Source organism: Panthera tigris, chromosome D2 (assembly GCF_018350195.1).
Source record: "Panthera tigris isolate Pti1 chromosome D2, P.tigris_Pti1_mat1.1, whole genome shotgun sequence".
NCBI classification, from domain to species: Eukaryota; Metazoa; Chordata; class Mammalia; order Carnivora; family Felidae; genus Panthera; species Panthera tigris.
In genome coordinates this window covers 63,829,709-63,842,177 of record NC_056670.1, presented here as the reverse complement: position 1 = coordinate 63,842,177, position 12,469 = coordinate 63,829,709, and the positions used below count along the sequence as shown (strand labels likewise).

The 12,469-nt window shown below is 45.0% G+C and overlaps 1 protein-coding gene across 5 annotated transcripts in view; it reads left to right on the top strand.

Moving 5' to 3' along the window:
- Positions 1-12,469, top strand: part of SORCS1 (sortilin related VPS10 domain containing receptor 1) — a 501,774-nt gene that overhangs the window by 448,611 nt on the left and 40,694 nt on the right. For all 5 annotated transcript variants that reach the window (XM_042960645.1, XM_042960644.1, XM_042960643.1 and 2 more), the window contains exons 19-21: positions 287-473; positions 8,434-8,567; positions 10,768-10,891. In XM_042960645.1, the coding sequence (XP_042816579.1) occupies positions 287-473; positions 8,434-8,567; positions 10,768-10,891 (445 nt within the window). The remainder of the gene's footprint in view (positions 1-286; positions 474-8,433; positions 8,568-10,767; positions 10,892-12,469) is intronic.

The following is a 12,469-nucleotide window of genomic DNA, read 5'->3' as shown; positions in this document are numbered from 1 at the left end:
GAGAAATTGAATATCAAATTAGAGCTGATTAACGAACACTGAATTTTTCCAAACCTTGAAACTTTCGGTCATCAGTGCCCTTCAGATTTGGAGACCGTCCATCTTGGTCGGTAGCTCCTGTCTGCTAGGGAATGTCACAGGGATTCTGTCAAACACAGACAGATGCTCCCAGCTGTAGGAGGGAGCCAGAGTGTGCCATTTTCCCGGAGCCAGGAACCAGGAGAAGCCCCTAGAGCGGAGGCAGCAAGCACCAACTCCCCTTTCCTGATGTTGGGCTGTTTTTCAGGGTGACGTCCAGAGGACACTCATCCAAGTGGACTTTGGTGATGGCGTTGCAGTGTCTTATGTCAACCTCAGCTCCATGGAAGATGGCATCAAACATGTCTATCACAACGTGGGCATTTTCCGAGTGACGGTGCAGGTGGACAACGGTCTGGGGTCGGACAGCGCCGTCCTGTACTTACATGTAACTTGTATGTTATTACTGTTGTTGGTTTATGACATATTTTAAATGCTGTGTCCTTTTAACATATAACCCCAAATGTCGTATCTAGAAGCAGCTCACAAGTTATCTTTGAGTAGAAGGGGAGAGGAGAATAAGAGAGCCAAATGGGGAGAAAATAAAAACAGGGGACAGAGTTTGAAGAATCCTAGAATTTGCGTTGCCTGAAATTGGTCTCATGGCACTTCCTGTGCGTCTTCCAGATGCTTCTGAGATCAAACACCTGTGTCTACGGCTGGGCCTAAGCAATTTGCTGAGCTGTGTGACTGAATATGGATTTGTCTTTTTTTTTTTTTTTTTTTAAGCGAGAAACGTTTGAAAACAACTCCCATGTATGGCTCAGTCTACTGCATTGAGAATTAGCACTAGTGATGGAATTTCTCCCCATCTCATTATTCTTCTCTTCCCATGATACACCTCACTGTTGATAACTCTTTTAGACTCGTGCTCCTGTTTTGAAAGTGTGTTTCCTGGGCTTTTATCCGTGATGATTCGGTGCTAGAGACAAGTTGGTGTCAAGAGAGGGAAAGAGTGTAAACAGTGTTGTGGCAGCTGCATGAAGAAGCAGTTCCAAGAGGTGTCGAAGCGCTTGCCCCACGGAGGAATCTAAAGATGTGTTAAGTCTGACGACATCATGACTGCTGCTGAGCTGCGTGTAGTACAAACGTGCGCCGTGAAGGCCCCTTGTGGCAGGGGTGGGGGCATCCCCAAACAGGCTTAGGACATCTTTAGATTGCTACAGAATGCTTTGCTTTAGAATGAAAGTAGCTATGTGAAGCCCCGGTGGCCTGATGGAGAAGGCACTGGCCTCCTAAAATGAAAGCTCCTTTTATGGACAGCCTGGTCCAAACTAATTCCAAATTCTAAGCGAAGAATATTAAGGCCAGGCAGTATCCCATGCCTCCCACCTGCCCCTTGCCCATGAAACTAAACTGAGTATAGGACATACCAACTCGAATCTTTTTTTCTTAAGCTTCTTTGGTCTCGTGGGAGGACAAGAGTATCCAGGGATTCCCCAAGTGATTGTTAATTACTGAGGATTTCAGCAATACCAATAATTCTTGATCTTTCTCTCCTGTACACTCATGACAAAAAGGCTTTGAAGAAACGCATCCTCCCTCCTTTGGGTTGAAGCAAAGTTGTACAAGATTCCCAGTGTGCCCACTCCTCCTGCCTCTTTTCAGCTGAAGTTTATGAAGCAATTACTATGTGACCACTTTTGGGCTAAGCAAGCTCTTTGCATGTATGATCTCACGTCTCAAAATGACCTGAGGAAGTAGGCACTATTAGAAACCCTACTTACAAAGAGCTGTGGGTGTCAGGGAATTTGAATAATGCATTTGTAGACCTACTATCTGGCAAAGCCAGGCTGCAGACTCAGGTCTGCCAGACTCTGGAGTGCCAGCTCTTGATCACTGAGGTCAGTCTAGTCAGTGATGCAGCTTGTCTCCACCAACCCTTATCCCCTCCACTCCTTCACAGATTGTCCCGAAGGAACATGAACTCCTTGCTGTACCACTACATAGGTTCAAGGTGCCTTCCATAGGCTCCCTTCCTGCTGACTCCATGACTGTCCCACCCCAGGCTGTCCTGTATGGACTTTCTGGAGTTGCCTCTTGCTAAGAAGTAATCTTTCTTATTAAGGAATAATCAGAAAATCTCTCAGAAGTACCTCACCAACATTGGTTATTAGTAGCAAAACTAACTTGCCACACAAATGCTGGTACATTTGCTGAGAATGGCCACCTACCTAGCAACCTGTCGTTTTTCCATGGCTTATTCTGTAAGGGGGATTTTATCCTTACAGCCATTCAGGCTCTCCTGAAGAATTACAGTGATTTTATTCCATATCTCGCCTGTGTATGAAACATCTACCACATGCTAACCATGTGTAAATACCAAGTTCAAGTTCAGCATTAGCTTTGTGTCGCAGTTTCTCAGGCTCTCCCATAGATCATCCACACCTTGGTGTCTTGGTCACCCTGTGGATTCTTCCTCACCCCTTAAACATGATCAGATCCTCTGAGAGCTAGCTCCCTAACCTGGTTTTCTCCCAACCTTACTCAACCCTGGGAAGGAAAACAGCACAGAGATTAAAGGTTGCTGAAGCCATGGCTTCTAGAAGAAATGTACTGCTTTTTTCAGTGGCTTTTTTTTTTTTCTCATTAGCCTAGTTGAGTGAGTGGCTCAGTACTTTGACTTTCACCTTAATGGCAGATGGTTAGTAATGGAAAATTTTGTGTTCTTCCTTTTTTTTAAATTTTTTGTTTTTTACCTTTATTTATTTTTGATAGAGAGAGACAGAGCACAAGTTGGGGCAGGACAGAGAGAGAAGGAGACACAGAATGAAGCAGGCTCCAGGCTCTGAGCTGTCAGCACAGAGCCCCATGCAGGGCTCGAATTCACAAATCACAAGACCATGACCTGAGCTGAAGTCAGATGCTTAACTGACTGAGCCACCCAGGCGCCCCTGGAAAGTTTTGTGTTCTGATTGCAATTTTGTTAGGCTTATCTTGGGTTAAGTGGTTGGATAAGCATACTTCATGTAATGGAACCCTTTCTAAGCCTGGCCTTGGGGATAAGAATGAACTCTTTTTTCCTAACTGCATCAAAGCAGGATTTTTTTCTAAACTTTCTTTAACTCACATACATCTAAAACCCCCGTCATAAGCAGTTTCGGCAGGTCTGACATATTTGCTCACGTCCCCACTTCTCTCCTAAAGTTCATGTCACCGTGCAAAGGCACATGCCCTCCTTTGCTTCTCCTGACACTTGTACCATGACAGGCAACATCGGCCCTTTCTTGCAGATGGAGCAAACGAAGGTGGGAGAAGTGCTTTGACACCATCGTATACTAAGACAAAGTCAGAACAAGGCCGTAATTGATTAACATTCCCCCGAATCTCAAACCTGAAGGGTCTCTTGGCCATTTTGGGCCACAGTACCAGGGTATGGGGGCAGGGCTGGGGGTGGTCTTTGTAGAAAAAAACGAAACCCAAACACTGGACTGAGTTGGGAGTTGGCCCAAACTCCTGGCCAAGTCACTCCATTTCTCTGAGCCTAGATTTTCTGCTGTCATGTGAGGAAGGCACATCTTGTTTCTCAAAGGTTCTTTCAAGCAAAATATGCTGTGACCTGTCAACTAGCAAAGCCTTTGATTTCCCATCATCACAAAGTAGCACGTGCGTTTCTACTTAGTGGGTTCTGAGCAGCAACCGTTAGGTCAGTTCGCCAAGCCTACCCTCCGCTTCTCTCACTAACACCCTCCCCTTTGCCCAGAATTCTCCCCCATTTCCTGTCTTGAAGAAAGATTCTCTCTACCCTCCAAGTCGGAAAGGTGATTTGAGTCCAAATCAGAGAGTTTTGGTTTTGTTCTTGTTTTAGTTTTTAGTACGGGTTTGCAGAAGTCATCAGAAACAAGTGGAGAGGATGTGCCTGCTGTAAAGTTTCCAGGAGTGGGCGAGCCATTCCCACTGGGAGGTTGGGTAATCTGTGGTAACCTGACAGAAAGTTCTTGGGGATAGTATTTACTGTGCTCTGCTAGTTTGCAAACTAACGGGACTTGTGGTGGTGCAGCCAGTGTTGGCCTCAGCTGGTGGGAGCGGGTAGAATTTAGAGGACATGCACATTTCTGGTCAGAAAGCTGCCCCATCTCAGCCGGACTTGCAAGAAAAAAGCCACCGAATACTGTGCAGATTAGCAGAATGAAAGGTTAAAAATAAGTAGTTGAGCTAGATTTTGTAGTCCTTTCTAGATCTCTCTGCAATTACCTCCTAACATAGGTACCATTTACAGATGCCTTTCTGCTCTTACCTTAGGGTGAAGTGATCAGTTTGTTGAAAACCTATGTAGTTTTGCAACTTTTCACATGATTGTTATCTTGGCCAGCAAATGTTAGACTTGAGTTTTGTAAAGTGTGGTTGAATGAGTCACCCACCCCAGAACTGCATGATAATAATGCAATGTTCATTCCAGACCTGCTGTATTGGAATTTCTAGAAACGTGCCCATAATCTGCCTTGAACAGATTAGTATAATCCGTATGCACATTGCAGTTTAAGGGACTCTGTTTTAGGATATCATCTTTATACTTTGAACTACTTTAGTTTCTCCTAGAGCATTTTTTACATTTCAGACAGACATCAATGTAATGCATACACAATATTCAATTCTACAGTCAGAGGTCTCCAGGACAAATGGTAGTCAGTCCCAAATGATCATTGTGTGTGTGGTTGCACGTGTACACACACACACACACACACACAGACGCGCTTGCACGATGTCCAGCTTCACAGGCGTCAGCTGCTTCCTGCAGCACATTAGGACTAAACAAGAAAAGAGAAGGGAAACCCGAGTCACGCAAGTAATTTCCCATTTCCCTCAACCACCTTGCAGCAAAGATTCATATGGAGTGATGCAGCGCCACCTGCCGCCCTTCTTCGGCACCACAGGCACGTTTGTCATGGAGCTGCCTCTGCCAGCTTGTTCAGCTCTGGATTGAGCGCAGCCAGCCAGCTGGGGGCCTCCAGGGACTGGAGTTTCGCTTCCACGGCTCCCCTAGCTCAGACTGCACCCTCTGTACATAGAAGAGATGCTTAAAAGCTAGGTTTGGGGCAGCAGAAACTAGGTATGTCAAATGCACAAAAAGTAAATGAATACAAGAGGACAAGGTGGGAATATGAAAGGTAAATTGCACACATTTGAATGAACCCATGCAAACATATGCGTACTTCATGGCCTACAAGCCAACATGCTATGCGTCCTGGATCCTAGGTCTCCTTGGCTTCCACTCTTTCCCTCCATTTCTCCCCTGCAGCCACTTGGGCTTTCTTGCTAGTCCCTAAACATGGCGAGCAAACTTCCTCCTCAAGATTTTGCACTTGCTCAACCCTCACCCCGATGCATCACAAATGGTGCACGCCTTCACTTTATTCAGGTCACTGCTCCAGTGTCATTTCTTCTGAGACACAAAACTAGCACTCTATCACGTACCCCTGCTTTGTGTGTTCAGTGCCTGCCTCCCTCAATAATACATAAGCCCCAGCAAGTACCAGGTGTCCCCAGCACCTAGAATAATGTCTGACATATGGCAGCACTCTAAAACTATTGAATGAATTAGTGACCATTTTTCACTAAGAAGATTCAACTGTTGCCATTAAGAGGACACAGGCACCATCCTCACTTTGATATTCTGACTTTAAAAATATATTAATGGGGCACCTGGGTGGCTCAGTCGGTTGAGTGGTCGACTTCGGCTCAGGTCATGATCTCGCGGTCAGTGAGTTCAAGCCCCGCGTTGGGCTCTGTGCTGACAGCTCAGAGCCTGGAGCCTGTTTCAGATTCTGTGTCTCCCTCTCTCTGACCCTCCCCCGTTCATGCTCTGTCTCTCTCTGTCTCAAAAATAAATAAACATTAAAAAAAATAAAAATATATTAAGTACTCATATGTGACAGAGACAAAGACAATGAACCCCGTTAGAATGGAACTGGCATGTCTAACAAAGCTCATCTAGTCCTTGTCTTCTAGCTGAGTCATTTAACTCAGATCAGGGGAGTCAGGAAGAGCATTCCAGAAGAGTGGTTCCTGGAACTGAGACTTGAAGACTGGCAGGTGCCTCGAGAGGGGTGTCTAAGCCAAGGCCTCAGGGCAGAACAGGGCCTAGCCTGCTGGAGCAAAACAGCAAGAGCCGTGTAAGAAATGAGAACATGTATAAAGTGCATTTGCCAGTGCCTGGAATGTATTTAAGTAATCAGTGGATGCTGACTCTTAATAGCTAATTTGTTAAAAAGGGAAAGGTCTTTTGAGCATTTGTCAGCTGGCTAGAGCACGAGCTCTAAAATCAAACTTCTTTGGTTCACACCCCAGAGTGGATGTTTCCTAGCTGCGTGACCTTAGGAAAGTCACTTTCCTCTGTTGGTTCATCTCTAAGCAGACGTGATAGTATCGCCTACTCCATAAGGCTGTGGAGAGGAGCAAATGAGACTCAAAAGGGTCATTAGCAGAATATGTAGCACATAGTTATCACTCAGTGAATGCTGCCCTTTTATTATTGTATTGAACTGTTCTGACTTATGAACGACTACTTCTTATCATATGGCTTATAAACCAGGAAATCAATTCTTGCCTGTATTCTGGTCACCGAGACTCTAATTCTATAAAGAGAGAGAAGCATAGACAAAAGCAGAAACAAGAAATTGCATTGTCTGTTTATTTACCCAGCAAAACACTCGATTATCTGCTACATCTCAGGAACTATGCTAGCCTTTATGTATAAAGGTAAATATGAAAGACTCTTACCTTCCAAAAGTTTGCAGCCTGTGTTCTCTGTCTCACAAATGTTAGATCAATAGGTCTTAACTACCATCATCATTATAATTAGGGAGTGCGAAATTTAGTTTTGAACAAGTGAGTAAGCAAGATCAACTTGGCTTTCTAGAAAAATCACTCTCACAACAGTTTGTAGGGTGAGAGGTACGTAGTCATTGCCATACATTGTATGAACATATAAATTGTATACATGCAAGAATGAACTCATACAGCCCACATATGCATAGTTCAGAGCCCACGGACTGACATGCTGTATGTACAAATACCTCTTAGGTCTCAATGGCTTCCACTCTTTCCCTCCACCTCTCACTGCAGCCACTTGAACTTTCTTGCTATTCCACAAACATGGAGATCCAGTTCTTCCTCAGGATCTTTACACTTGCTCTACCTTCACCCTGGAGCATATGTTTTGTTCTGGGCACCGTGGCACTTGGTGCAGCTTGTCTATCACTGAGGCAGGCAGGCAGTGAACACACAGAGCGGGAGGGTGGATTAGCATGGGAGCAGGTTGGAAGCCAGAAGATCTGTACGGAGCGTGACAGTCCAGGTGTATGAGCCAGGGAAGGACTGGGGATGGTGAGAGGAACTCTAACTGAAAGGTATTTATGAAACCCGATCCGTGGTTTCTAACATAGAATGAGTGGCAAGGAATAAGGAATCTACATTGACTTTATGCTTCTGGGTTGGTGCCCTGGATATACATTGGTTTGGTTGGTTTTTTTTTTTTTTCATTAAGATATGGAGATTACAGAAGGGGTGGGGGTCGTGTAGGAAATGATGAATTTCTTAGGAACATTTGGCTCCTAATGGAGTCCAGAGTCAAGTCGGTGATTTTTGAGTTCTAAGCATGAACTTTATTAGTTGAAGGTCAGGATGTGGATGATATTGTCCATCTAGCGGGCCTCCGTAGTTAGAATCGTCCCCCCCCCCTTTTTTTTCTTCAGTTGAGCACATCCTGAGAACCTGAGAACCACAGGGCTGTCTCTACCTGCTCATGCACGCTTTGTCCTAGACAAGCTGACCTTAACACCAAACAGGTGGTGTTACATATGCTCGGGCAGCGACACACACACACACACACACACACACACACACACACACACACGTGTCTACACATACACAGATCTTTAAAATCCAACAAAGAGTAAAGAATCATCACATCTAAAATGGTTTGGGGATTTGTGAAGTCACCACCACCAGCTCCCCCTGCCACCCACCTGGACTCCATGAGGTTTCCTTCATCCTTGTTTACCGCCACAGATATGACCTCTTGGAAAGACTTTGCATCTTCCTGTGAAGTCTCGTATCATGGCTCTTCTTTTAAGGACTTCATACATTACTTGTAAATTTCTAAAGTTTTACACATACATAACTCAGGTTTTAGGCCTGGAAGAAAGACCAGTAAGTGGAAAATATTGAGATACAATGGGTCACGATATATATTTTTCTCCAAAGCAGGGGCAACCCCTGGCACTTTCCTCAGGGAATAGGACTGTCACGTTTTGGAGACTTCCAGAACTAATACGTATTCTCTTCAGAGCAGGGAAAGGTGAAGCAAAGAAAGTTCTTCCTTCTCCATGACTCGTCTTTTCTCTTGTGCCTCAGGTCCCCTGGAGCATGTACACCTGTCTCTTCCCTTTGTCACCACGAAGAACAAAGAGGTCAACGCAACTGCAGTGCTGTGGCCCAGCCAAGTGGGCACCCTCACTTACGTATGGTGGTATGGAAACAACACAGAGGTGGGTCAGCCTTCCACGCGGCATCTAGTGGCAGCTCAGCTCACACTGGCTGAAGGGAAAAGAGGAAATGAAATGGCTTCTGTAACTCAAGAGTCTAGGGTAGTCCTCGTTTTGGGGAGAGCAGGCTCTTAGTACACCAGTCATCTCAACGGTTTGTTGCCTTTGTCTCTCTGTCTCTCACCGCACCACCCCTACCCCTTATCTTCCTCCACATTGGCCTTCTTCTCCAGTGAGATTTGCCTTTGCAAAGACCCTTTGCAGCAACCTGAGCTATTTAACTGTCACCACCTAGCAGGGAAAATGAACTGTCTTTCATAGAAGTTCTTACAGATGTCCCAGAATGGAGTATTATTGACCAAGCCTTCCCAGTGGTGGGGGTGGAAAAAGAGGTGTTGAAATCAGTCTCCTTGGAACCACATGGTCCAAGAGAGGGGAGAAAACGGTCCACAAAAAGAAAAAAAAAAGCCAATGGATAACAGAGAGTCCGAAGCAACAAATACTTACTACAACCCAGCCCCCAAATGGCCTTCTCACCCTGAATCAGACGTAGCCACAGCTTTACCCTTTATGTTTTCCCTGTGAAAAACCATGGCCTGTGACCAGAAGTCAGCAGCACCTTTAAACTCCATAGAGACCATAAACCTCACTTACTGTAAGCCCTTCATTTTCCAGAAAAAAATGAGGAGGACACACAGGAGGTGGTTTCCCCACCTCATTCAGCGGCTTCACCGGAGGCCAGATCCAAGGCCTCCCCGTGCCCAAGGGAATTGTTTTCCCCTCATACTAGGCTGCAAGCTCCGTTTTGAACTGACTCCATTCTCAGAGATTCAAATTGGCTTCCAGATGTCAGTGTAGGCAGCCAGCCTCAGGCCTCCCCAGGGGGCACAGGGATGAGTTGGTGGGACTAGAACCCTTCATCTTCCTCCAGCAGAGTCGTTTTCTTGCACTGGGGGGCTTTGCTCTTCAAATATAGTGCAACTTATTCCAATACAAATCTGTTTCTACCCCAGAGCTTAATGTTGGCTCTCACTGGAGACCTAATTTTGCACAGGCCCAGGGAAGATACCTCTCCTGACCCCAGCCCTGCTACATGTCCGGCAGGGGAAGGAAACGCTCACCTCTATGGCTAATTTGACTCAGCTGCTGAAAGGAAGCCTTTTTTTTTTCCTTCTGAAACCTCGCATATAAATTTGACCCCAGTAGGGCCCACTACCCACAGTGGCAGGGGAGAAATCTAAGTTATTTGCCTGAAAGCTAGTGCTAGAAGGTGAACATACTAAACAACTTTCTTCCGTGTCTCCTTTTTTTTTTTTTTTTTTTTTAAACCTTTCAGCAAAAAACAAATTCTCCACAGATTGTGTTGAGTAGACTTCTTATGCCGGGCTTTGGTCTTCCCTCTGCCATACAGGGAGGAACATGAATTTAGATTTTAAAATTAATTAAGAAAAGACAGGAAAGAAAAATGTTTGTGAGGAATGAGTTGAGGGAGGTCAGTAAGCTAATAATCTTTTCCTCCAGGACCCCAGCATCCGATTAGATTACAGGCACTACTCCAAATCCTTTTTTTTTCTCTTTTTCTTTTTTTCAGTCCTCAAACCACTATCCAATTAGTACTTGTTTCCATAGCAGCTACTTCCAAAAACTGCTGATAGGGCTTCTCAGAGGAACCAAGCCACACAAGGCCACTCCAGTCTAAATAGTACAGTTTTGGTGTCCACGGTCACTGTGTTCCATTGTAATTTTCTATAAATGGTACACCCTGGAGATGAACAACTGCAAGCTTACAGATTTTCAATGACTACTGCTTAAATCTGGATTAATATGAACTGCCTGTTTTGGTCTGATTTGAGTATTTCTTTGTGTTAAGGGATCTGCCTGCTCTGAGCAGGTTACAGATAGAGAGCTATATCCCACCAAACAGCAAGACCTACCAGTGTCCCCAGACTGCTGTGTAAAGATACCGGAAGAGAGGTGTCATATGCACAAGGAATGGGCAGAGTTACTTAGGGTCATGGTTCTTGTAGCTCCTTTCTGGCCTGGACTTGAGATGATGGGGAGGCATACATGGAGCCGGTCACCCAGGGCCACACCAGGAAGAGCCTATGCTGACTTAAGTGCCTTGTTGGTGGATCAGAGCTAGTGGCTGTCTCATCTGTAATTGAGCAAGTGTCCCCTGACTCTGGGCCTTCACCCATTTTAGCCTCTGATCACCTTGGAGGGAAGCATATCATTCAAGTTTACTTCTGAAGGGATGAACACCATCACAGTCCAGGTCTCTGCTGGGAATGCCATCCTGCAAGACACAAAGAGCATCGCGGTGTATGGTGAGTGCCCTGTCTACACTAACCCGTCGCTGGGCCCAAGCTCAGATGAACTAGCCTGGTGCTTTCGTCCCACTGGCCACCCTGGCTCATGACCTCTAACCAGGGAAAAGAGCGTAGTGGTAGAGAAAGAGCTGAGTCAAGTCTGATCTCCTCCTCTTGGGAGAGGTGGTTCCCCGGCATAGTTGCTGTCAGAAGACCCTGGGGGTGCTTATTGGACTGTTTCCTGAAAGTGGCTCTGGGGCACAAAGGGCAACTCTATACCCATTCACCTGGGTGGGGTGGAATGAGTTTCATTATGTATAAAGCTGATCCATTCCATTTGGTATTCTGGTGGTGTTTGAATAACTAAAACCCCCATTATAAAAGAAAATAGATAATATTTAGGCTTTTGTTCAACTTTAAGGGGCACCTGGGTGGCTCTGCCAGTTAAGCATCTGACAGCTGATTTCAGCTCAGGTCATGATCTCACAGTTCATGAGTTTGAGTCCCACATCAGACTCTGGACTGAATGTGGAGCCTGCTTGGGATCCTCTCTCTCCCTCTCTCTCTGCCCCTATGCTACTCATGTGCGCTCTCTCTCTCTCTCTCTCTCTCTCTCTCTCTCTCTCTCTCACACACACACACACACACACACACACGCACACAATAAATACATTTCAAACAATTTAAAGTTTAACTTTAAGAGTCTTGATTATTAAGAAGAATCTACCAATATGTAAATATTCTGAAGATCTCTTCCAGAAATACATATCATTAAAAAAAAATACTCTGATTAAATTAAAAGCAATATCATGCAGATGTCATGTATCATCATAGATTGGATATTGGTTGAACAAGCAATGATACAGAACAGTCTGCTAATCAGTTGGGGAAGTTGAATGTAGTCAGAGTATTGCACAGAATGAAAATATACTGAAATGGAAAGATAGGATCACTGACTTCAAATGGGGGATTAAAGACAGTTTATACATATCGATCTCATTTTGGTAATTTTTTTTTTCTGCACCAAAAGATAGATAGGTATGCACTGAGTGTTATAGGTGGATGATAAAAATGTGAAAATTATTGTTAATATGAAAGTGGCATATATGCATCATGAAAAATTAAAATTTAAAAGTAGATAGGAAAGGTAAATGCTGTGCAGAGAGAGAGAGAGAGAGAGGGAACAAAAGACAGGGATGAAGGGAGGGAGGGTGAGACCAGGAGTGAGACAGAAAGAGAGAGACAAAGAGAAACTAGCTAGTGGTCCAAATATTATCAGTTGCCCCAGTCCCAGAATTAATTGGCTCTGATGCAGGTACTGCTTTCATTTCTCATCTTGTGAACTTGACCTTCAAATTCAAAAAGCAATTTATAAGCATTTTTGAACAAGTCTGAGGACATTATTCCTTGCATGGCTGGGTGTTAAGAGTCATAATGTGTCCTCCCTCCTCCCCTCCCCTCCCCCCACCCCCACAGGCCCCTGAAAGTAGCTTGATCAAGCCCAAACAGTAAGTGAGAGCAAACCAGGGCTGTGGTTTTCCTAACAAGGTCCCGTCAGTGAGGCAACCTCTTAGCCAGGTGGCCAAAATGGGGGAG